The 27,200-nt window shown below is 44.7% G+C and overlaps 1 protein-coding gene across 1 annotated transcript in view; it reads left to right on the forward strand.

Annotated features, from left to right (window-relative positions):
- LOC133562844 (P2X purinoceptor 3-like) overlaps window positions 1-27,200 on the forward strand; it is a 124,289-nt gene that overhangs the window by 46,837 nt on the left and 50,252 nt on the right. The window contains exons 6-7 of the mRNA XM_061916651.1: window positions 10,204-10,281; window positions 16,634-16,775. Coding sequence (XP_061772635.1) covers window positions 10,204-10,281; window positions 16,634-16,775 — 220 coding nt within the window. The remainder of the gene's footprint in view (window positions 1-10,203; window positions 10,282-16,633; window positions 16,776-27,200) is intronic.

The following is a 27,200-nucleotide window of genomic DNA, read 5'->3' on the forward strand; positions in this document are numbered from 1 at the left end:
AATATATTTTACGTCCCCGCGCCCCCAACCCCGCCCACCTTACCGACGCACAGGGGCTGGTGGGGGGTGGCAGGGTTTGCTGCTAAGCGGGGTGTATAAAATAGTCAGGATTTGTCATGGATGCAAAGGATTCTGGGTATTTGTTGTGTTGCGTTTATGTTGTGTTACTGGGAGGATGTTCTCCCGAAATGTGTTTGTCAATCTTGTTTGGTGTGGCTTCACAGCGTGGCGCATATTACTAAGAATGTTAAAATTGTTTATATCACAACCATTAGTGTACTCTGTGTCACCCAGTATGCCTTGCAGTCGTGTGCGTGTTGCTGCGGAAGCCACGCACAACATGTTGCTGGACTGACAAGCAGAAATCGTACATGCTGTAGAAGGCGACAAAGTCAATGGCTTCATAGCACGCCCTAATACTTATTATCTGGGTGACTGCCGGCAGTCATTCTAGAGAATATTAGCGTCTCCTATTGTCTTCTCCGCTTTGTGATACGGGTCTTAAATGGCTCTTTGAATGGCAAAGGATACCGATCTCAGAACCATGTATATCAAATATTTCCGTATGGTTCAACTGCCACCCACCCGAATGTAATTAAAATCTATTTTTTCGTCATGTCACCCGCCCGACCCGCGGTTTATCTGCGCATCTCTAATAAGTAGTAACACCTTAAAGTCACATCTTAAGTGCACAGGGAGCCAGTGCACTTTTTATTTGTATTCTTTTATTTTTTTCTCAAGACGGCGCCACTGTACTGGCTGCTGTTGGTACGAGCTCTGTGCTCTTGTGTCATCCTTTTGTGTTTCCCTCTTGTTTTCAAATGTTTTGTTTTTGTTTTGTTTTCTTATTTTTTTGCCTTTTGGTTGGGGACCCTCTGGGACTCTGTGACAAGTGGTGGCACTTTTCTGACTTCTGCAGTGCTTTTTTGTGAACTTCTGGATCTGCCTCCCGGGAGCCTTTTGGCCATGGAGACCAGCTGCTGGGTCTTTGCCACACTAAAGTCCGTTTGTAGAGACTGGAGGAGATGCGGATGAAGAGACAGTGCTGTGGAGCTGGACAAGTGGGACATCGGGAAATTGAGTTGTCCAATTAATGTACAAAAATCTGATGTAAGATCAATATACTCATTTTATTACGTGTAAGTGTATGCCAGCAACATATGTAGTTGGCAATAAAACTATTGAAACCCTTCAGTTTATATCACAAACGTGAGAGTATTTCATCTTCGTCTGCTATTGTTTGCTGCTCAAAAGCACACAGATATTTATATCTATTTATATCTGTGTGCTTTTAATTGTTTTACAGCTTTCGTTATTCCTTCTCCAACACATTTAGTCATTTTATCAAACTTACAAAGCACCCACTCTCTTTTGCCGCCCCACTTTAAGCTAGCTAGCTCCTCAGCTAGCAAAGTTAACTTAGTCCCGGTCTGAAGCTGCTGCGGTGTATAGGTGTGTGTAATGATGACTCTTACTTGGGTTCTTCGGGGACCACAGGAACTGGCACCACACTCGAGGCAGCGTTTACAATTGTTTTATTTATTTACACATAAAGTCTCTTTGGCTTTTCAGCCCAGCGTTTACAATGGTTTTGATTCTCTTCACACAAAGTCTATTCGGCTTTTCAGCCGCTCTCCCTCAGGCGGTGTCACTACGGTGTTCTCCCTCTACACATGGTCTCCCACGCTGCTAATAAAGGAACAGGTGATTGATAACTCGTTCCAGCTGAGATTATCCACTCCCCTGTCAGCTGCTTCATGGCCGGCCCCTGCACACACCCCGCTCGCAGGGAACGCGTGGACCACGCTCCTCCCCACATGCCTCCACCGCCAGATTCACTGTGCCCACTCCCCCCCTCTCTCCCAAAGCTGGGCGAGAGAGGAAGTCGGCCACGGCCAATTGCGTGCCCGGTCTGTGCACCATCCGGAAGTTGTAGAGTTGTAATACAGTACCACCGGGTGATCCGCGCATTGGCATCCTTCATGCGGTGGAGCCACTGGAGCGGTTTGTGGTCCGAGCAGAGACTGAAGGCATGCCCCAACAGGTAGTAGCGGAGGGCCCCGACCGCCCACCGGATGGCAAGGCACTCCCTCTCCACCATGCTGTACCTTCCCTCCCGGTCCAAGAGTTTCTGGCTGAAGTAAAGCACAGGGCGGTCGACGCCTTCCACCCGCTGGGATAGCACCGCCCCCACCCCCGGCCCGACGCGTCCGCCTGCAGACAGAAAAGGATGTTAAAGTTCGGCATATGCAGTACCGACTCCTCACAGAGTGCTGATTTTACCTTCTCAAACACCCACTGGCACTGCTCCGTCCACTGGACCAGTTCTGGAGCACCCTTTCGGGTGGGCCGGTCCAGTCCGCAAACCGGGGAATGAACCTACGGTACCAGCCCGCCAGTCCCAAAAACTGCCTCACCTCTTTTTTTGTCTTAGGGGGTCGACAGACCGCCATGGCCGCTGTTTTGTCCCACATGTCCCCCTCCCACAAGTGGTACCCCAGATACTGTACCTCCTTCCGGCCAACTGCGCACTTGGGCGGGTTGGCCGTGAGCCCCGCCCACCTCAGGGACTCAAGCACCGCCCCCACCCTCTGCATGTGCTGTTCCCAGCTGCTACTGTGGATGATGACATCATCCAGGTAGGCAGCCACGTATGCAGCGTGGGGTCGCAGCACTCGGTCCATGAGTCGCTGGAACGTGGCAGGCGCACCGAACAAGCCGAACGGAAGTGTCACGAATTGGTACAAACCTTCCGGAGTGGAAAAGGCCGTTTTTTCTCAGGACTCTGGTGACAAGGGAATCTGCCAGTAGCCCTTGGTCAAATCCAGTGTTGTTAAAAAATGAGCAGTGCCCAGCCGATCTAGGAGCTCGTCGACCAAAATGTGAAATTTCATTCACCCTGCGGTAATCCACACAGAAACGCAGTCCCATCCTTCTTCCCTACCAAAACGATGGGGCTGCACCACGCGCAGTGGGATTATTCTATTATACCCAACCCAAGCATGGTTTTTAATTCCTCCCTAACTACTTTGCGCTTGTGTTCGGGAAGCCGATACTGCCGACACCACACCGTAACCCCCGGGCTGGTCTCAATATGATGTCGGGTGAGATCCGTGCGACTGGGGCCGCGTGGAGAACACATCAGAGTAGCGCCGCTGTAACTCAGCAACCTCAGCTCTCTGTGCCAATATGAGCTGGTTGTCACAGGAAAGCTGAAGGGTCAGGCCAGAGCGCGGGACCTCTGGCCCCAACTCCTCCTCCCTCACTACTGTCACCATGGAAACAAGCGCCGCCTCTTTCCACGCCTTCAGCAGGTTCAGATGGTAAATCTGAGTGTCTCCGCGTCGGTCCGAGCGCCGGACCTCATAATCGACATCACCCACTTGCCATGTGACCACAAAGGGTCCCTGCCACTTTGCAAGTAATTTGGAGCTTGAGGTTGAAAGCAATACAAGCACTTTTTCTCCAGGTGCGAATTTGCGTAATTGGGCCCCCTGTTATACGTGCGCTGTTGACGCTCTTGGGCACGGAGCATATTTTCGCGTGACAAGTGCCCCACCATGTGGAGTTTTTGTCCAGGTCCATGATGTACTAAATTTCATTTTTGCTGGAGCTCGGACCCTCCTGCCAGCTTTCCTTAATGACGTCCAACACTCGGCGAGGCCTCAGGCCGTACAATAACTCGAATGGTGCAAAACCAAGGGAGGCCTGGGGTACCTCCCTTATCGCAAACATTAGGGGTTCTAACCATTTATCCCAATTCTGTTTGTCCTTGTGCAAAAATTTACGGATCATTGTTTTCAGCGTTTTATTGCATCTCTCCACCAGCCCATCTGTTTGCGGATGATATACACTGGTGCGGATGGCCTTAATTCCCAATAACCCGTGAAATTCCTTTATTATGCATGACATAGAGGACGTGCATTGGTCAGTCAGAATCTCTTTCGGGATTCCAACTCGGGAGATGACCTGAAACAGCACTTGAGCCATACTCTTGGCAGAGATAGAGCACAAGGGCACTGCTTCGGGATAACGCATTGCATAATCCACCAGGACTAACACAAAGCGGTATCCCCAGGTGCTCGGGTAAAATGGTCCGATAAGGTCCATCCCAATTCTTTCGAACAGGACCTCCATGTGTAGTAATGGGTGCCAGGGTGCATTCGGAGTGGCCGCTGGGTTCACCAGCTGGCAGTCCGGGCAGGCAGCGCACCAACGGCGCACGTCTTCCCGGAGGCCTAACCAATAGAATCGGACCATGACCCGACTAAGTGTCTTATCATATTCTAAATGGCCAGACATGGGATTTAAAATGTGGGTGTATAATCTATCCCGAATAATTGAAAAATCGGGGAATACCAGCGCTTTCCCCGGGCGCACCGTCTGACCGTCAATATAATCCACCTGGTCCCAGGCCACACGCAAGGTTTCATCACGGGACTGCTCGGGGGGGAAAATCCTCCGTAGGTTGCCACCGGGGGGCATCATGAGACCCCTGCTGTAAAGGCAGGGGTCTCATGATGCGAAGCCCCCACCGGTTCCCACTCGGCGCTCCCGGATGAAACCGCGTCACCGCAGAGAACTGCGCGGATACTCCCCTCGCCTACTGTCCGTGAACGCACCCCCACACAATTATGTCACCAAATGGTTAAATCCCGGCCAATTCGTCCCTAGAATTACGTGGTGCGTAAATTGCGCGCTTACGGAAACCTTGACTGTATGCTTTTGTTCTTTACATAGAATTTACACTGGCACAATAGGATACTCGTGTACATCCCCATTAATACACCTAACCCCATTAATACACCTCATTTTTATCCGTGTTGCATGCCTCAACGCCCCGGGTCGAACCGGGTTTTGGTGGATCATAGACTGTCTGCAGCCCGAATCCACCATCGCCCGGTATGTACCTCCTTGTACCCTTACCGGGATACGGTACGTCTCCCCCAGATCGGGGGCGAGTGCTGGAGGTCCGACAACCCGCATCAGCTGCCCCACCTCCCACATGGAGCACTCCTGGGGCACGTGCCCGGGCTGTCCGCGCCTCCAGCACACCGGCCCTGGTGTTTGAGGTGCCCTCTGCGAGGGAAGCCCCCTCTCCGCAGCGCTGGGACCCTGGAATACACAGGAAGACAACCATTATCCCCCCCTGTTGTGTATGTCTGTGTGTGTGTGTGTGTGTGCGTTACTCTGTTTGATGTCCGTGTGGGAAACCTGCTTGTTGGCCCCAGGTAGTTCGGTCGTGTGCGTTTGCTACTCCAGGGATGTCCTGTTCCCCGCTCCCCATAGCAGGGCGAGCCATCGATGGTGTGCTGGGGTGGGCTTTTCCGCTGTCATTGTGGCTGCCTCCCGCTGGACCGCCAGGTGCTCTTCCGCCAGTTTCACCGCTGTTTTCACATCCGGTGGACTGTGGTACCGTACCCATGTGGAGGTCCTCGCCGGGATGGACTCGATGAATTGCTCCAACACGACAGCTTCCAGCATCATTGGGTCCAGTACATTGGGTTGGAGCCACCGGGTTGCTGCATCCATCAGCCGATGTGAGAACATGAAGGGACGGTCCTCTGCCCCAGCTTCATGGCACGTAATTTTCGGCGGTGTTCTTCGGGGCTGCTGCCGACTCGGTCCAGGATGGCGTGACGTAGATTGGCGTTTTGCGTGCCGGTTGACGCCAGGAGACTCACCGCCGCCCGCTGCGCCTCCCCCACCAGGATCGGCAGCAGCTTCGCGCCCCATTCCTCCTCCGGCCACATGCACAACGTTGCTGTGGCCTCCAAGACGTCCAGGATTTTCTTTGGGTCCTCCCCCTCCACCATGCTCTTCATGGAGGACGACCCTCCCGCTGCCTCTGCTCTGTTCATTAGTACTTGCAGCACTTGGGTCTGCTGCCGGCTCGCCGCTGAGACCTCAGCCAGAGCTTGGCCCAGCTTCTCCAGAGGGGTTGGTGCCGACATCCTTTCTGTCATCCATTTTTGTTGGGCGCCACTATAATGATGACTCTTACTTGGGTTCTTCGGGGACCACAGGAACTGGCACCACACTTGAGACAGGGTTTACAATTGTTTTAAATATTTACACATAAAGTCTCTTTGGCTTTTTCAGGCCAGCGTTTACAATGGTTTTGATTCCCTTCACACAAAGTCTATTCGGCTTTTCAGCCTCTCTCCCTCAGGCGGTGTCGCTTCTGTGTCCTCCCTCTAACTCATGGTCACCCACGCTGCTAATAAAGGAACAAGTGATTAGATAACTCGTTCCAGCTGAGATTATCCACTCACCTGTCAGCTGCTTCATGGCCGGCCCCTGCACACACCCCGCCCGCAGGGAACTCGTGGACCATGCCCCTTCCCACAGTGGGACTTACACATACTCTTAATATTCAATGAATTATAGTTTATACTTCATATTGTATAGTATTTATGGTTTGATAGGGGGGAGTTGTTCAGTTTATTTGCTATAGCTATATTAGTGGCAACCAACCCTTGCCACCAATAGCAATTGGAACCCTGCTGCTCTCTTGGACGCTTCCTGTTTGGGCTTGGATGACCACATTAAGCATCACATAATTGCTCTGGATCTACCTCTGGACCTCGATGTTCTCACTTCACTGGCGGTTTGAATTGACAAGCGTACCAGCGAGCTAGAGGAGGTCCGGAGCCTGCAGCGGATCCAAGCAGGCCTTGCTGCAGGTATCCAGACTTTTACTAATGGTTCTGTCTCCCACTCACGTCCAGCCATCGTTGGACCTTCTTCCGTGCAACTTGGTTGCAGCCGACTCACGCCCTCCAAGAGACAACGTTGCCAGCGTTCACACCTCTGCCTATACTGTGGGCAATCGGACCACTTCATTTCCTGATGTCTCACTTTTCCAACCAACTGCCAATCTTGAGCACGTATCTCCAGCAGTTACTCTATAGTATTTATTGAGTGTGAGGTCCTCGAACAGAACACCACCTCGTCACTTGCATCTGTCATTATCCGTTATTCCTCCAGATCGCTAGCCAATGGGAAAAAAAAATCATTCTATGCCTGGGCCCCTGGAGAGGGGGTCCAGAGTGAGGCCATGGAAGAAAAAAAAAATATTTTCCATAGCACACAAAAACTTGTGTAAGAGGGAAGGGAAACATCAAACATCAAAGAACAAAAAGGACATTAAAGACACTAAAAGAGCAGAGCTGATGCAACCAGCCACTTCCTAACACAGCCACAAAAGTAAAACAACAACAAAAAAACTAAAAAAAAAAAAAAAACACTGTTGTGTCCTCTGTGGCGTTCCACGCCATCGTCTGCTGGGGTTGGGGGAGCATGGCAAGAGACAGGAGCAGACCCAACGAAGCAACTAAGAGAGTCGACTCCACCCTCGGCCGCCCACCAACTCTAGGCCAGTGTCCAGTCCGCATGGATGAGCGAAGATGCGTCTAAGGACACCAATGTGTCCGATACCTGCTCATACCGGCTTATTAGGGTTTCCTAGAGCACAAAAAAAGTCTGCGGGCTATAGAGCGCTTTCTGTTTAGGCTCCAGTATTCTGGAATGCCCTCTCGATAACAGTTAGAGATGCCACCACAGTAAAAGCATTTCAGTCCCATCTTAAAACTCATTTGTATACTTTAGCCTTTAAATACAAACCCGTTTCCATATGAGTTGGGAAATTGTGTTAGATGTAAATATAAACGGAATACAATGATTTGCAAATCCTTTTCAACCCATATTTAATTAAATATGCTACAAAGACAAGATATCTGATGTTCAAACTCATAAATTGTATTTTTTTTTTTGCAAATAATAATTAACTTAGAATTTCATGGCTGCAATACGTGCCAAAATAGATGGGAAAGGACATGTTTACCACTGTGTTACATCACCTTTTCTTTTAACAACACTCAATAAACGTTTGGGAAATGAGGAAACTAATTGTTGAAGCTTTGAAAGTGGAATTTTTTCCCGTTCTTGTTTTATGCACTCTTTTTTTTTTTACAAAGCCACGCTGTTGTAATACGCAGGGGCGTCCATGATAACGTTGCTTGGATGACAACATATGTTGTTCCAAAACCTGTATGGACCTTTCAGCATTAATGGTGCCTTCACAGATGTGTAAGTTACCCATGCCTTGGGCACTAATACACCCCCATACCATCACAGATGCTGGCTTTTGAACTTTGCGCCTATAACAATCCTAATAGTTATTTTCCTCTTTCTTCTGGAGGACACCACGTCTTCTGTTTCCAAATATAATTTGAAATGTGGACTCGTCAGACCACAGAACACCTTTCTACTTTGCATCAGTCCATCTTAGGTTAGCTCAGGCCCAGCTAAGCCGGCGGCCATTCAGGATATTGTTGATAAATGGGTTTGACTTTGCATAGTAGAGTTTTAACTTGCACCTACAGATGTAGCGACCAACTGTAGTTACTGACAGTGGTTTTATGAAGTGTTCCTAAGCCCATGTGGTGATATCCTTTCCACACTGATGTCGGTTTTTGATGGAGTTCCGCCAGAGGGATCAAAAGTCCGTAATATCATCGCTTTTGTGCAGTAATTTCTCCACATTCTCTGAACTTTTTGAGGATTTTACAGACCGTAGATGGTAAAATCCCTAAATTCCTTGCTATAGCTCGTTGAGTAATGTTGTTCTATATCTGTTTGACAATTTGCTTACAAAGTGGTGACCCTCACCTCATTCTTGTTTGTGAATTACTTAGCATTTCATGGGAGCTGCTTTGATACCCAATCATGGCACACACCTGTTCCCAATTAGCCTGCACACCTGTGGGATGATCCATATAAGTGTTTGATTAGCATTCCTCAACTTTATCAGTATTTATTGCCACCTTTCCCAACTTCTTTGTCAGGTGTTGCTGGTATCAAATTCCAAAGTTAATGATTATTTGACATTCACGGTACCGGAGGGTCTTGTGAGATGACGCTGGCTGCTGCAAGATCATTATTATGAAAATATGACCGAGAGGAAGGCGAGAAAAACTTTTTATTTCAACAGACTCTCGCGCCGTACCTTCCGTCAAAACTCTAAAGGCCGACTGCACATTTCCTATCTTCACAATAAAAGTCCTGCTTCAGGCTGCCTGCGCTAACTAAATACAGAGTCTCGGAAAACTGGCGTGCACAAGCGATCCCTCAGAAAGCTGCCGTGCACATCACTTGTGCACGCCAGCTTTCCGAGACTCTTATTTTGTTAGCGCAGGCAGCTTGAAGCAGGGCTTTTATTGTGAAGATAGGAAATGTGCATTCGGCCTTTAGAGTTTTGACGGAAGGGACGGCGCGAAAGTCTGTTGAAATAAAAAGTGTTTCACGCCTTCCTCTCTGTCATTTTTTCATAATAATGAACTGGCAGCAGCCAGCGTCATCTCACAAGACCCTCGGGTGCCGTGAATGTCAATCAAGCAAGCTACGGAATTTGCCGCCAATGTTTTTCTTGTAAAGTGTATGGAAGCTGGATGAATTAGATGCCAAAAACCAACTACTTTCATGTGGTATTGTACAGAAAGGACAACTTTTTTTCTCCTCCATTTGAAAATGTGGGCGTTATCATCATTACTGTCTGATTCCAATCAATGCAAGTAATCAGAATCAGGTAATACACCAACTTATATTCTTGTCTTTGTGAAAGAAAGACATCTATATGTGTTACACATGCTTGTATTATCATTAAACACATTTAACTTGTTTACAAAAATGTATCTTTCATAAATAAATAAATAAATATAAATGATATATATAAATGAGGTAGATCCCCTCAAGTTGGTCAATTGAAAAGTAGCTCGCCTGCAGAAAAAGTGTGGGCACCCCTGCCCTATAAGGTTGTCAAGGAGTGTGAATTACCAACGTACACAAGGCCCAGCCACACTGTCTGGCCTCTGTTAAATACGCCTGAACTACTTTACCTATCCACATCAAAACAATGAACAAGAAAAGTGAATCCCAATGTTGCAATGTTTCCTTTGACTTGATTCATTTTGCAATTCAGTTACCAGTCGGGGCAATTTATTAAAACAAAAAACATCTACCAACTCTGATTTAGCCATCATCGTTCACTTCAAAGTTGTGCAAAAAACTTGATGTGGTCACGAACGTCACATCTCTACCACCTGCAATTATGTACACACCAGTAGTACATGCACCTTTCACGCAAAAATCAGTTGACTCTTTATACGCTTTGACTTACTCTATGTTTCTCTCTTTTTTTAGTACACCGATGTTGGAAGTTGAGAATTTTACCATTTTTATTAAAAACAGCATCCGATTTCCAACCTTCAACTACACCAAGTAAGTGTGAGTACAGTAACTGTGATCAAATGCAACATGAATATTGGCTAGCGATGGGATTCATGGCTGTTTGAAGGGAGCCGCCGTCTCTTGAGGAGCCGTTCCTTTAAAGAGCTATTCAAAAGACTGACTCCATCCATCCATTTTCTACCGCTTGTCCCCCTCGGGATCGCGGGGGGTGCTAAAGCCCATCCCAGCTGCACTCGGGCGGAAGGAAGGTGGAGTACACCGTGGGCAAGTCGCCACCTCGTCGCAGGGCCAACGCAGATGGGGATAGGTTAATTGGCAGCACTAAATTGGCCATTGTGTGTGGATGTGAGTGTGAATGTTGTCTGTCTCCATCCATCCATCAATTATTCGTTTTATATAGTGGGAGAGGGTTTAGTGCAGGGGTGCCCACACTTTTTCTGCAGGCAAGCTACTTTTCAATTGACCAACTCGAGGGGATCTACCTCATTTATATATATCATTTATATTTATTTATTTATGAAAGAGACATTTCTGTAAACAAGTTAAATGTGTTTAATGATAATACAAGCATGTGTAACACATATAGATGTCTTTCTTTCACAAAGACAAGAATATAAGTTGGTGTATTACCTGATTCTGATGACTTGCATTGATTGGAATCAGACAGTAATGATGATAACGCCCACATTTTCAAATGGAGGAGAAAAAAAGTTGTCCTTTCTGTACAATACCACATGAAAGTGGTTCGTTTTTGGCATCTAATTCATCCAGCTTCCATACACTTTACAAGAAAAACATTGGCAGCAAATTCCGTAGCTTGCTTGATTGACATTCACGGCACCCGAGGGTCTTGTGAGATGACGCTGGCTGCTGCCAGTTCATTATTATGAAAAAATGACGGAGAGGAAGGCGAGAAACACTTTTTATTTCAACAGACTTTCGCGCCGTCCCTTCCGTCAAAACTCTAAAGGCCGACAGCACATTTCCTATCTTCACAATAAAAGCCCTGTTTCATGCTGCCTGCGCTAACTAAATAAGAGTCTCGAAAGCTGGCGTGCACAAGTGATGTGCACGCCAGCTTTCTGAGGGATCGCTTGTGCACGCCAGTTTTCCGAGACTCTGTATTTAGTTAGGCAGCATGAAGCAGGGCTTTTATTGTGAAGATAGGAAATGTGCAGTCGGCCTTTAGAGTTTTGACGGAAGGTACGGCGCGAGAGTCTGTTGAAATAAAAAGCCTTCCTCTCGGTCATATTTTCATAATAATGATCTTGCAGCAGCCAGCGTCATCTCACAAGACCTTCCGGTACCGTGAATGTCATTTAAGTGACGTCTTGGTGAAGATTGATGATCACTAATTTTTAGGTCTATTTTTTTTAAAAGCCTGGCTGGAGATCGACTGACACACCCCCCGCGGTCGACTGGTAGCTCGCAATCGACGTAATGGGCACCCCTGGTTTTGTGCGTCTGCCTCACATTACGAAAGTCCTGAGTAGTCAGGGTTCAATCCCAGGCTCGGGATCTGTCTGTGTGGAGTTTGCATGTTCTCCCCGTGAAGGCGTGGGTTCCCTCCGGGTAGTCCGGCTCCCTCCCACCTCCAAAGACATGCACCTGGGGATAAGTTGATTTGCAACACTAAAATTGGCCCTAGTGTGTGAATGTGAGTGTGAATGTTGTCCGTCTATCTGTGTTGGCCCTGCGATGAGGTGGCGACTTGTCCAGGGTGCACGCCGCCTTCCACCCAATTGTTGCTGAGATAGGCACCAGCGCCCCCCACGACCCCAAAGGGAATAAGCGGTAGAAAATGGATGGATGTTTGGATATACAATTTTTACTAAGTATATTGTTTTCACCAAGGAAACAATAACTTGCGGCAGTAATAACTTAAAAGAAAATGTAAACATTACATCAATATAAACACTATCGGTGAAAATTATTGTGAAATATTAATAACGGCCTAATTTGGCTTTTGTTTCCATTGTGAACATTCCCCAAGACGGTGCCATTTCCCTATTCTGTCACTATGTCCGATGTTATACATTTTGTTTATTTTCCAATTGTGAATTTCTCTTTCTAATTCTGAATACAGGCTCCAAATTTCAGGCGCTTATTAAACTGTCTGAGCGCATTATACTTTTCACAAGAATAGAACCTTATAAGTCAGATTGTCATTGCTCCTTGAATAAATAATGCAAATAAAGCTTTTGATTCTGATTGTCATTTGGGATCTGAGAGGGCAGCGTGAATAATTTGCATAGAAACGACTCTCAAATAAATGCATTACAACTGTGAATCACTTCTCATTTTTCATTTGAAAGATCTGTTCAAAAGACCCAACTCATTCCTATTCCTGGACTTCACATCTCTAATAATGGCTTGAGAACGTTTTTTAGCACTTTAACTTCTCTGTATTTTGTGATAATATGACAAAAAACACATTTTATTGAGTTCACGTTCAATGTGTTTTCTTTATTTTCATGATTATTTACATTGTAGATTGACTATGAATGAACACTTGTGAAGTTATGTACAAATAACTGAAAACGTGTTTTATATTCTAGTGTCTTCAAAATAGCCACCCTTTGCTGTGATTAATGATGATTAACACACTGTTGACATTCTCTCGATGAGCTTCAAGAGGTAGTCACCTGAAATGGTTTTCACTTCACAGGTGTCATAGTTTTGATGCCTTCAGTGACAATCTATAAGGTAAATAGTCTTGAAAATAAAGAAAACACATTGAAATGAAAAAGTGTGTCCAAACGTTTGGCCTGTATTGTGTTTTTGTTTGTGTATGTATATATATATATATATATTAGGGGTGAGCAAATTAATGCGATAATTACGCGTTAACTCATCAATCTATTAACGCCGACAATTATTTTATCGCACATTTGCATATGATGTTTACATGCTTTTATTTTGTTAACGCCTTTTCTTAACAAGATGGCGTCGCCCGGCGTCGAGGGGCTCTTGGTAAAGATGGAACATTTGGCAAAAATAGCGGACAATTCTGCAAATTTCATGGCTGGCTTACAACGTGGTCACTCCGGGATCACTTACGACCGCCAGACAATTCTGAATGTGGATAGATCGGGCCGTTTTGGACTGAATGACGCGTGCTTGCTAGACCGGCTAGCTAGCATGGGAATACTTTGCCGGCTACATCCAGCGGCTTGTGAAGCAGCGGAGTATATGTGTTGTCTGTCTATTTATGAATAATGCAGACGAGGAGTGTTGGCTGAGTTCTTAACGTTTGCTTTCAGAGCGTGCATATCACAACATACAAGATGCCGTCATGGCGACACAACCTATACCGGGCTACCGCGCATGCTCGTCACTCCTGTTGCATACTGGGTAGGGTAGTTCTTTTTTTCCCTGGCTCATAACATCACAAATAGTACCATGTATATGCGTTCAGTTTATCAAAGCACCAAGCAAACAATCGCAAAATTCCCATCATATCAATTCCTAGATATGGTCGTAATTACTTTAAGTGCACTACGCAGAATAAACACAACATTATTAATATTGCTACTACGGTTAATTTGATCAAAAATTCCCTAAAACAGCCCACTACCTATAATATAGGTTTTTTAAACATAAGATCCCTGATAAAAAAAATGTTTCTGCTGTTGACTCAGAAATTGCCTGTTCAGATGTTATGAATGTGGCTCAGAGATTTGTATGTAGATTATATTTATTTTCCATAACAAACAGGATAACTTAAATACTCTGGCAGTGGCAATAAGCTTAAATGTTTGTATTTACATTTTTTGAGTTGATTTTCATAAAATATGCTATTTAACTGCTACTGTTTAACAAGGACTGATTTAAATTGTGTTTGCACAACAAATGTTTTGGCGCTTTAGTTCATGTGGGAGAATATTCCAATAAAGGTGCACTACACACTACTTTTGAATTCATTATTGGGCTTTGCGTATACAATGCAGTTAATCGCGATTAATCGGAGAAATAGTGCGATTAACTTCGATTAAAATTTTTAATCGTTGCCCGGCCCTAATATATATATATATATATATATATATATATATATATATATATATATATATATATATATATATAGATAGGCACCAGCGCCCCCCGCGACCCCTAAAGGGAATAAGCGGTAGAAAATGGATGGATGGATATAGGTATTTGCTTATGTTTATGATTAACTGTGTGGGTTCCCTTCCCTGTGGGTACTCCGGCTTCTTCCCACCCCCAAAGACATGCACCTGGGGATAGGTTGATTGGAAACATTAAATAGGCCCTAGTTTGTGAATCTGAGTGTGAATGTTGTCAGTCTATCTGTGTTGGCCCTGCAATGAGGTGGAGACATGTCCAGGGTGTACGCCGCCTTCCACCCGAATGCAGATTGGATAATTTCCAGCCACGGCACCAAATATAGCCTATTAGTATAATAAAAGAGCAGATCCATATTATCTTGAGAGCAATTTGTAAGATAAAAGGCAGTTGAAAAGATAAAAGCCGTTAAAACAGTTCAAAGTCTAATGCTGGTTAAAAGCCAGTGAGTAAAAATGGGTTTTAAAAATGGTCTTAAAAGTAGCCAAAAAAGGGGCCTGTTTCACATGGAGAGGGAGATTTTTCCAGGGTTTGGGACCTCCAATAGAAAAGATCCTTGCCCCTCTGAGCTTGCGCTTTGATTTTGGTACCTCCAGGAGCAGCTGATCAGCTGACCTGAGGGACAGGGTGGGGTCATAGAGGTGGAGCAGCTCAGAGAGGTAAGGCGGGGCAAGACCATGTAAGGATCTAGCACTTAGAAATAGTGGTGCATGATCGTTTTTATGATTAATCACACAAGTTCACGTGTTAAATTTGACATCCCATATAAATGTCCCTCCTTGCGGTGTTTGCGTTTGTTATGACATTTCTCGATCCCCGTACCACAGGGGTGCCCATTACGTCGATCGCGAGCTACCAGTCGACCGCGGGGGGTGTGTCAGTCGATCTCCAGCCAGGCTTTTAAAAAAAATAGACCTAAAAATTAGTGATCATCAATCTTCACCAAGACGTCACTTAAATGACATTCACGGTACCGGAGGGTCTTGTGAGATGACGCTGGCTGCTGCAAGATCATTATTATGAAAATATGACCGAGAGGAAGGCGAGAAACACTTTTTATTTCAACAGACTCTCGCGCCGTACCTTCCGTCAAAACTCTAAAGGCCGACTGCACATTTCCTATCTTCACAATAAAAGCCCTGCTTCATGCTGCCTGCGCTAACTAAATACAGAGTCTCGGAAAACTGGCGTGCACAAGCGATCCCCCAGAAAGCTGGCGTGCACATCACTTGTGCACGACAGCTTTCTGAGACTCTTATTTTGTTGGCGCAGGCAGCATGAAGCAGGGCTTTTATTGTGAAGATAGGAAATGTGCAGTCGGCCTTTAGAGTTTTCACGGAAGGGACGGCGCGAAAGTCTGTTGAAATAAAAAGTGTTTCTCGCCTTCCTCTCTGTCATCTTTTCATAATAATGAACTGGCAGCAGCCAGCGTCATCTAACAAGACCCTCGGGTGCCGTGAATGTCAATCAAGCAAGCTACGGAATTTGCCGCCAATGTTTTTCTTGTAAAGTGTATGGAAGCTGGATGAATTAGATGCCAAAAAAAACCCACTTTCATGTGGTATTGTACAGAAAGGACAACTTTTTTTCTCCTCCATTTGAAAATGTGGGCGTTATCATCATTACTGTCTGATTCCAATCAATGCAAGTCATCAGAATCAGGTAATACACCAACTTATATTCTTGTCTTTGTGAAAGAAAGACATCTATATGTGTTACACATGCTTGTATTATCATTAAACACATTTAACTTGTTTACAAAAATGTCTCTTTCATAAATAAATAAATATAAATGATATATATAAATGAGGTAGATCCCCTCGAGTTAGTCAATTGAAAAGTAGCTCGCCTGCAGAAAAAGTGTGGGCACTCCTGCCGTACCACCATTTTTGTTTTGATGACGCCACAGACTTAAGGTTTAGCGTCCTCGATGTTAAAAGTGCTAAAATTCATATAAAGTATGCCGTTCTTAAATTGAATGTTTTCCTTTTCCTTAGGTCTGTAAATAGTTTGATTCCCTTTTAAAATGATCTTGGATCGATACTTATCTTTGGGAGGGCAAACTTGCCAAGCACAGATTGATATACTTGAAAACTAGGAAAATAAATCGATCTATAGATTTTGTGTGTGTGTGTGTGTGTGTGTGCGTGTGTGCAAATAAACAAAATGAAAAGTGTACAGCGAAAAATATGTAACCATGATTTGTTATGACTTTTAAAAGGTGTAAAAGTTCCAGGGGTGTGAATAGTTTTTCAAGCCACCGTACATGACATACTGTTTGATGCGTGTTTGTGTGCAGAGGGAATTTCCTCCCCACCATCACTGACAAATATATCAAGAAGTGCAACTTTGACAAGGTCAATAACACGTATTGCCCAATCTTCAGAGTGGGAGATGTGGTCCGTTATGCTCATCAGAACTTCACCAAACTGGCAGACAAGGTAAAGTTTTGTTTTTCATTTTTCAAAACGCAGACATTGCATGAAAGGTGGCATGTATATAATGTACCCACTTTACTGGTTTTGGGTTTTGTATTTAAAAGCAAAAAACCTCGTCTAAACAGTCAATCCGTAACACATGTTTTTTTGTCTTTTTTTTCTTTTGGGTGCCAAATTTGCGGTAACGTGCTTTAAACAGAGCGTAAAAGAATACAAAGCTCCGTGTTGTACATACCTGGCACTTGTTGTTTACCCTTCAAAATAAAAATGAATAAAATACATCGGATGTAGTTTACAGTTACTTATATCCAGGTACTTTTAAAAATGTTTAACTCATAAATCCATAAACGAAACATGCTTTTAGTTTTTTATAACACATAAAATGTGTTCCTTAAGGCTCTGGATGCTGTGGGGCTGTCTTGGTTGACAAGACTCTGCAGCATCGCGTGGACATCGGGGGCGGTACCTCAGGATTGGCAGACCGGGGTGGTGGTTCCTCTCTTTAAGAAGGGGGACCGGAGGGTGTGTTCCAACTATCGTGGGATCACACTCCTCAGCCTTCCCGGTAAGGTTTATTCAGGTGTACTGGAGAGGAGGCTACGCCGGATAGTCGAACCTCGGATTCAGGAGGAACAGTGTGGTTTTCGTCCTGGTCGTGGAACTGTGGATCAGCTCTATACTCTCGGCAGGGTTCTTGAGTGTGCATGGTAGTTTGCCCAACCAGTCTACATGTGATTTGTGGACTTGGAGAAGGCATTCGACCGTGTCCCTCGGGAAGTCCTGTGGGGAGTGGTCAGAGAGTATGGGGTATCGGACTGTCTTATTGTGGCGGTCCGCTCCCTGTATGATCAGTGCCAGAGCTTGGTCCGCATTGCCGGCAGTAAGTCGAACACATTTCCAGTGAGAGTTGGACTCCGCCAAGGCTGTCCTTTGTCACCGATTCTGTTCATAACTTTTATGGACAGAATTTCTAGGCGCAGTCAAGGCGTTGAGGGGTTCCGGTTTGGTGACCGCAGGATTAGGTATCTGCTTTTTGCAGATGATGTGGTCCTGATGGCTTCATCTGACCGGGATCTTCAGCTCTCACTGGATCGGTTTGCATTCGAGTGTGAAGCGACCGGAATGAGAATCAGGACCTCCAAGTCCGAGTCCATGGTTCTCGCCCGGAAAAGGGTGGAATGCCGTCTCTGGGTTGGGGAGGAGACCCTACCCCAAGTGGAGGAGTTTAAGTACCTAGGAGTCTTGTTCACGAGTGAGGGAAGAGTGGATCGTGAGATCGACAGGCGGTACGGCGTCTTCAGTAATGCGGACGTTGTACCGATCCGTTGTGGTGAAGAAGGAGCTGAGCCGGAAGGCAAAGCTCTCAATTTACCGGTCGATCTACGTTCCCATCCTCACCTATGGTCATGAGCTTTGGGTCATGACCGGAAGGATAAGATCACGGGTACAAGCGGCCGAAATGAGTTTCCTCCGCCGTGTGGCGGGGCTCTCCCTTAGAGATAGGGTGAGAAGCTCTGCCATCCGGGAGGAACTCAAAGTAAAGCCGCTGCTCCTTCACGTCGAGAGGAGCCAGATAAGGTGGTTCGGGCATCTGGTCAGGATGCCACCCGAACGCCTCCCTAGGGAGGTGTTTAGGGCACGTCCAACCGGTAGGAGGCCACGGGTAAGACCCAGGACACGTTGGGAAGACTATGTCTCCCGGCTGGCATGGGAACGCCTCGGGATCCCCCGGGAAGAGCTAGACGAAGTGGCTGGGGAAAGGGAAGTCTGGGTATCCCTACTTAGGCTGTTGCCCCCGAGACCCGACCTCGGATAAGCGGAAGAAGATGGATGGATGGATGGATAAAATGTATGTATTCATTTTAATTGTTTTTTTAAGTATAACTCGTATTATGAATTATGACTTCACTTAAAACTTGTGTCCTGATATTTTACCCTGGTTTCACTGTCAAACAAATATTTAGGATCATGTTGAGATGGATGAGAGTAATAATGCGTTTTAGCTAAGGCAAAAGCGTTATTAAACTTTTACTTCATGCCAGATGAAATACCTCTAGTTTAGTTGCAAGCCATTTGCTTTCCAGCTTTCTATGGCTGCTTAAGAGTTTTTTTTTTTTTTCATGAGCCAGAAGATACTTCGTTTAGGGGCCTTTTTTAGGTGCTATACTATAAATGGCGTTGCGCAAGGCATAATTAAAGATGTCGGTTAGACTACCGCTACAGCTCGCATATTGCAATTGGGAAATTCCATTCCCATTCCCATTACTGAGGGCTGTAAGCCAGAGAGACTTGTAGTTGCAGCAGCATGTATGTTTTTTTTTAAAGAATTGGCTATTTTCAGAACATTTTTTTTGTCTTCTATCATCATGAACAGTTGTCTCCAACCACTGCCCTAGTGAAACATTTGCTACCGGCCTGCACAGAAACATTTATGGTGCCATCCCATAGCAAAAATGCGCTTGCTCATCTGTTGCTTGATCTCATATCTTGAGAACATTATGATCTTCTAATATCTGTCTAATTATGTGATCACTTGTTTCTCTTGTATTGCTCCTAAGGGACCCTTAGGAGCAATAAATGAGCTAAAAAGAGACAAGACATCCCTGAGACAAAGGAAGTTGAGTTGAGACAACCATTTGAGCAATATTTGAGAAGTGGGATACACTGAGGAGAGCTCATATATGTATACCACTGATCTCAATTATGTCTCATTTATTTTGAAGGAGAATTAAAGAGAAATAAATGAGATGTATGAGCAACAAAAGAAATCTTATGTATGTCTCTTTTATGTCTTTATTATTTATCTTAAATGTCTTAACAAAGCCATCATATCTCAAATTTGAGAGTAATAAGAACAAATTGAGAGTGCAATTTAAATATTCATTGACTTAATTAAAAATAACACTAAAAAAATACTCAGATATTGAAAGGTGTATCATTTTATTTGGCTATACAAAATACAAAATATAAAATATAAAAATAGATTAAATACAACAATTTAAATGTAGTTAATTAGTGCAAACATATTGTACATATTGTCATTCACAATAATTAAAATATACAAAACATTATACAAAAAAAAACAAATACAAAAATAAATGAGTTTAACCCTAAGTACTCACTTTGTTGTTGTAAAAAAGTCAGGTGTAGTTTTATTACTCCTTGTTGAGCAAACTATGTACAGTAGTTAAAAAAAAAACACCTGACTTCATCTCAGTATGAGGGTGAGTAAACGACAAAATTTCCATTTTTCAAATACTCCAAGCAAAAACTGAAATACATGTGTAAAATTGTAACTGTGCTGTTTCAAACTGGTTTACATACAAAACATAATCACACATTGAAAACCAGGGATACTTAACATTTTTTACCTCGGGTCCCGACCAACTTTTCCACTACAGAGGGTCTGGGGCTTACTCAAATACAAACACTGAATTAGTCATCTTACACTAAAGTGTATTACAACTGAGTACCGTTGCGGCCCATATGGACGGACCACAGCTAAGAAACAGATATTTATTGGCGGCCCCCAAGGGGTACTTGCAACCAAACAGTGGGCCACAACCCTATGATTAAGAAACACTGTTGTAAACAATATAACAGCCTCTTGTGATAACAATATAACATTTGGCACATAAATGATTATTGAAACATTTTGAAATTGGTTACAAAAGGTACTGATATACCGGATTATGTAAGCCAGGGGTGCCCACACTTTTTCTGCAGGCGAGCTACTTTTCAATTGACCAACTCGAGGGGATCTACCTCATTTATATATATCATTTATATTTATTTATTTATGAAAGAGACATTTTTGGAAACAAGTTAAATGTGTTTAATGATAATACAAGCATGTGTAACACATATAGATGTCTTTCTTTCACAAAGACAAGAATATAAGTTGGTGTATTACCTGATTCTGATGACTTGCATTGATTGGAATCAGACAGTAATGATGATAACGCCCACATTTTCAAATGGAGGAGAAAAAAAGTTGTCCTTTCTTTACAATACCACATGAAAGTGGTTGATTTTTGGCATCTAATTCATCCAGCTTCCATACACTTTACAAGAAAAACATTGGCGGCAAATTCCGTAGCTTGCTTGATTGACATTCACGGCACCCGAGGGTCTTGTGAGATGACGCTGGCTGCTGCCAGTTCATTATTATGAAAAAATGACAGAGAGGAAGGCGAAAAACACTTTTTATTTCAACAGACTTTCGCGCCGTCCCTTCCGTCAAAACTCTAAAGGCCGACAGCACATTTCCTATCTTCACAATAAAAGCCCTGCTTCATGCTGCCTGCGCCAACAAAATAAGAGTCTCAGAAAGCTGGCGTGCACAAGTGATGTGCACGCCAGCTTTCTGAGGGATCGCTTGTGCACGCCAGTTTTCCGAGACTCTGTATTTAGTTAGCGCAGGCAGCATGAAGCAGGGCTTTTATTATGAAGATAGGAAATGTGCAGGCGGCCTTTAGAGTTTTGACAGAAGGTACGGCGCGAGAGTCTGTTGAAATAAAAAGTGTTTCTCGCCTTCCTCTCGGTCATATTTTCATAATAATGATCTTGCAGCAGCCAGCGTCATCTCACAAGACCCTCCGGTACCGTGAATGTCATTTAAGTGACGTCTTGGTGAAAATTGATGATCACTAATTCTTAGGTCTATTTTTTTTAAAAGCCTGGCTGGAGATCGACTGACACACCCCCCGCGGTCGACTGGTAGCTCGCGATCGACGTAATGGGCACCCCTGATGTAAGCAGTAACATACTGTGTCATTTCCAGTTGTATTATTTTTTTATTTGGAAACAGCTGTGAAGGTATATTAGCCGCTAGCATGTCACTGAGGTAGCATCAGTGCCAAATTTGCGGGACACAGCACAGCTCAATATGCATTGTCAGGGTATAACGTGGTACTAAAAGCTACATCATAGGGCAATTTTATACAATATATACTGTGTGACATGTTTACAAAGGAAACATCCTACCCCAGGATGAACTTGGCAGGTACAAGGGCCTACTTTAAACCTGCTCTGGCCCGACATTTGTTTACCAAAGCTTTCTTGAGCTTGTCCCAAGCAGGACATACGCTGTAAGGCAAGAACATAAAAATCAGGCATTTTTAAATTTTGTCACATCCGAGTTTCTACAAGTATCAAACTAATGCAATGCAATGATAATGATAATGCAAATCTAATTTAATGCTTTTTAATGCCATTTTTTTGGTACTTAAAAAAATGAATCGCCTATAGTCAAAAGCTTACAATTATTTGTATACACACAGTTGTATACAAATAATGCATGTGCTAAGCATGTGTTTGGAAAATGAATTATCGATTTAAACATTTTAGAAAAATACAGAACGATATTTGTAAAATGGCCAATAAGATGCATTAAAAAAAGCTAAGTTAATTAAAGATACTGTATTTTACGCCTTTTCTGTTTAAAATGTTTACAGTAAATAGCAAGCTATGTATTAAGTGTCCGGCAGCTGAAGGACTTGGATTAATTTATTGCAGGAATGTCAAAGACTAAAAGAGTTGTGGTCTGCTGTAAAAATTGCCTTGTTTGTCCAGCGTAGTTCACTTAAGGTGCCTGCGTCACGACAGTTGCTGATGTTAGCCAAATTAGCTCATATGTGTTGAAGTGGAGCTGATTGAAATAAACGGGTCGTGTATGAAAAAAAGCTCAGCTTCCCTGTTATCCTCACAAGGTGTCACAGTTAAGGACTACACGCCTACAGTGACCAGAGAATGGAAAAGTTTAGGCCTCGAGGGCAGTTTCATTTTGTCGTATTAAGGCAATGCTTTTGTTGCGTTCCCACCTTACAATACCTCTGGTATGCAGTTCGACAGCTGTAGCTAAATAAAAAAAACCACAGACAGACGTAGCAATTTCGATGACTGTAACGTTCTTAAATTAATTTTCATTTACCGTTTGACATATTGATTATCAGCCATTTCCTAAAATTGTATTACATTGTGTCCTTGGGCAAGACACTTCACCCTTGCTCCTGAGGGGGCCTGGTTAGCGCCTTGCATGGCAGCTCCCGCCATCAGTGTGTGAATGTGTGTGTGAATGGGTGAATGTGGAAAAACTGTCAAAGCGCTATGGGCTCCTTAAAAAGGGGTAGAAAAGCGCTATACAAGTACAACCATTTACCATTCTTAAGGAACTCAATATTCGGCGCCACTATGAATCTCAGCATGATGAAAAATACAACAGCTTGCACGGAGAACTGATGAAAACAGAAGGTAAATTAAATGCTGGTGGGTCTGAGGAAACAGCAATCTTTTTTGAACCAGAGCCGAGAGGTCAGTTATGCTGCGGTGAAAGCCAGCTACGTATTTGATTTTCATCATTTTTTTTAAAGTATGGACTGATTGATTTCTTCTTTACCATAACACATTCATGTGCCAAATGGGCCCTTGTTTGTGAATTTTAACATGCAGGTTTTTCTTTGCTGCAAGATAGTGTAACATAGGAGGCATGCAGTCATGGTATTCCCCTATTGGAAACCTCTGCCAGTAAAGTAGTATCCTTGGATGACATATTGGGTAAAGTTGTTTTCCTTGAATTCACATCCATGCCTGGCATTGTGTTTGCAGTTAATTTTCCCAAACACAATTTTAAATAATTAAGAACTGAACTGGCCTAAGAAGCAACAAATCAAATCTTTGATCATTGTTAAAAATGTTCTGAAAATACACACTGATGTGATGTTGCCGTGGATGCTGTAAAAGTCTGTAAATATGTACTGTATATGGAGTTTCATTGTTGTTTATGTTTTTGCATTGTGTGTAATATTTCAGTGGCCAATACATCAAATTTACTTGTTAAATAAAACCACTGTCTTTTTTAATGAATACGTAGGCCTACTATGCTACTGTATTTCAATATTAGTCCTTATGATGATGGTTGGAGAGCCAAATGTCTTCTGAAGTTGTACTTTGTTAAAAGAGTTTGCGAACCACTGCGGTAGAAAGTTCACAAATGTTAAAAGGTCTTAAAAAGTGTCTTGTGATCATATCAGTATTGTTTGGGTTCAGTTTACTGTACATGGCGTGTGTATAAGAAATCAACAAATTAAGTAGAACATTATGTAAATAAACCATTTAGATTACAGACCATATTTCCAAATTGCCTGAATTAATTATTTTCTCCAAATGTTGGCATGAGATAAACTGTAATATGATTGAGGTATAATTAAATTGTGCCAATTAAAATGCATTTTTGAAATACATTTTTCTAAGACAAAAAACAAGTCTGTGAGTGGGTGACATCCAGGTTGCCCCACCGCCATCATCGTCTATCTACTGCCACTGGTAAAGTTACTAAACAAGTCAGACCTTTGTACACCTAAAAGACGTTTTTACAATTCTCAACGTATTCATGACAAAGCCAGGAACAAAACAAATATTTGTGTCGGGGGTGCCTTTGAAAGATGGAGACGAATGAAGGGAAAGAAATATTTTTTTCATCAGACGCCAAACTTGCTCATTTTCTCCTTGATAGGTAAGTAAGGCACTTCCATCCATCCATCCATCATCTTCCGCTTATCCGAGGTCGGGTCGCGGGGGCAGCAGCCTAAGCAGGGAAGCCCAGACTTCCCTATCTCCAGCCACTTCGTCTAGCTCTTCCCGGGGGATCCCAAGGCGTTCCCAGGCCAACCGGGAGACATAGTCTTCCCAACGTGTCCTGGGTCTTCCCCGTGGCCTCCCACCAGCTGGACGTGCCCTAAACACATCCCTAGGGAGGCGTTCGGGTGGCATCCTGACCAGATGCCCGAACCACTTCATCTGGCTCCTCTCGATGTGGAGGAGCAGCGGCTTTACGTTGAGCTCCTCCCGGATGGCAGAGCTTCTCACCCTATCTCTAAGGGAGAGTCCCGCCACCCGGCGGAGGAAACTCATTTCGGCCGCTTGTACCCGTGATCTTATCCTTTCGGTCATGACCATAGTTGAGGATGGGAACGTAGATCGACCGGTAAATTGAGAGCTTTGCCTTCCGGCTCAGCTCCTTCTTCACCACAACGGATCGATACAACGTCCGCATTACTGAAGACGCCGCACCGATCCGCCTGTCGATCTCACGATCCACTCTTCCCCCACTCGTGAACAAGACTCCTAGGTACTTGAACTCCTCCACTTGGGGCAGGGTCTCCTCCCCAACCCGGAGATGGCACTTCACCCTTTTCCGGGCGAGAACCATGGACTCGGACTTGGAGGTGCTGATTCTCATTCCGGTCGCTTCACACTCGGCTGAGAACCGATCCAGTGAGAGCTGAAGATCCCGGCCAGATGAAGCCATCAGGACTACATCATCTGCAAAAAGCAGAGACCTAATCCCGTGGCCACCAAACCGGAACCCCTCAACGCCTTGGCTGCGCCTAGAAATTCTGTCCATAAAAGTTATGAACAGAATCGGTGACAAAGGACAGCCTTGGCGGAGTCCAACCCTCACTGGAAACGTGTCCGACTTACTGCCAGCAATGCGGACCAAGCTCTGACACAGATCATACAGGGAGCGGACTGCCACAATAAGACAGTCCGATACCCCATACTCTCTGAGCACTCCCCACAGGACTTCCCGAGGGACACGGTCAAATGCCTTCTCCAAGTCCACAAAGCACATGTAGACTGGTTGGGCAAACTCCCATGCACCCTCAAGAACCCTGCCGAGAGTATAGAGCTGGTCCACAGTTCCACGACCAGGACGAAAACCACACTGTTCCTCCTGAATCCGAGGTTCGACTATCCGGCGAAGCCTCCTCTCAAGTACACCTGAATAAACCTTACCGGGAAGGCTGAGGAGTGTGATCCCACGATAGTTGGAACACACCCTCCGGTCCCCCTTCTTAAAGAGAGGGACCACCACCCCGGTCTGCCAATCCAGAGGTACCGCCCCCGATGTCCACGCGATGCTGCAGAGTCTTGTCAACCAAGACAGCCCCACAGCATCCAGAGCCTTAAGGAACTCCGGGCGGATCTCATCCACCCCCGGGGCCTTGCCGCCGAGGAGCTTTTTAACTACCTCAGCGACCTCAGCCCCAGAAATAGGAGAGTCCACTACAGATTCCCCAGGCACCGCTTCCTCAAAGAAAGACGTGTTGGTGGGATTGAGGAGGTCTTCGAAGTATTCCCTCCACCGATCCACAACATCCGCAGTCGAAGTCAGCAGAACACCATCCGCACCATACACGGTGTTGATAGTGCACTGCTTCCCCTTCCTGAGGCGCCGTATGGTGGTCCAGAATCGCTTCGAAGCCGTCCGGAAGTCGTTTTCCATGGCTTCCCCGAACTCTTCCCATGTCCGAGTTTTTGCCTCCGCGACCGCTAAAGCTGCACACCGCTTGGCCCGTTTTCTTATTACTTGTAACAAATGGAAATGGACATTTTGTATGTAAACTATATTGTCCAATAGAGTCTATGATCAAAGCTAGTATGTTCGTGCAACCAATGCTTAGCATGCTCGCCAGGTCAATGACACATCGACATATAGGGGACCGGGGGAAATATATGCCCGTTAGTCTGTTTGTCGATGTGTAATCCAACTGACAGGCAAAAGTATATTTTCAACAAATAAAACCTACGTTGATACGGGTAGTGTCACTGCCTATTTCGTTCTCAATATGCAGATAGGCTGAGGAAAGGGGGTTCCAACATTAGCACGGCTAATTGCGGTTTCTGGTACTGTATGTGCATCAGACACATGAGGTGGTATTTGCTTGGCACAATATAATGCATTACATGTAATAATGTTGTACTTTGTGTATTGACATGGTAGTATGCTATATAATTTATGCGTAACGTGGTTTTTGCGTATTTGTGTATGATGCCCTTTTGATGTGCGTACATGGAAGAGATTGCAGTGTGTCAGGCTGGATGCAACATGGCGTTTGCTGAACGAAATGTGGAAGTAATTTACTGTTGGCCTTGGCTTGCCATCAAAGCAGGCCTATGCGATATATAATATGTTATATATTATTTTATGTAATTATTTCAATGGTGGTCCGTGGGGTCAAACTAGACATTTTAGCAGTAGACATTTTAGTAGGGTAATGCCAACAATCTGTCCCGACTCCCGACTAAAATATTGCTGTGTATCTTTACAAATACATTTACATGAATGAATGAATGATCTTTATTTTCATTGTGCATGTACAGGTACAGGTCCAATGAAATTTAGGTAGGCAGTGTTTTTCTTGGGGACTGGGATGGTGGTGGAGGTTTTCAGGCAGGATGGGACGGTGGCCTGGGACAGCGATCGGTTGAAGATGTCGGTGAGGACACCAGCCACCTGATCAGCGCAGTCTCTCAGCACCCGTCCGGAGACGCCGTCCGGTCCCGCAGCCTTCCTCGGGTTCACTACTCTCAGTGTGCGTCTGACCCCATGCTCCGTCACTGAAAGGCTGAGGCTGCTGTGGTTTA

The sequence above is a fragment of the Nerophis ophidion genome, linkage group LG12 (genome assembly GCF_033978795.1).
Source record: "Nerophis ophidion isolate RoL-2023_Sa linkage group LG12, RoL_Noph_v1.0, whole genome shotgun sequence".
In the NCBI taxonomy this organism is placed as follows: Eukaryota; Metazoa; Chordata; class Actinopteri; order Syngnathiformes; family Syngnathidae; genus Nerophis; species Nerophis ophidion.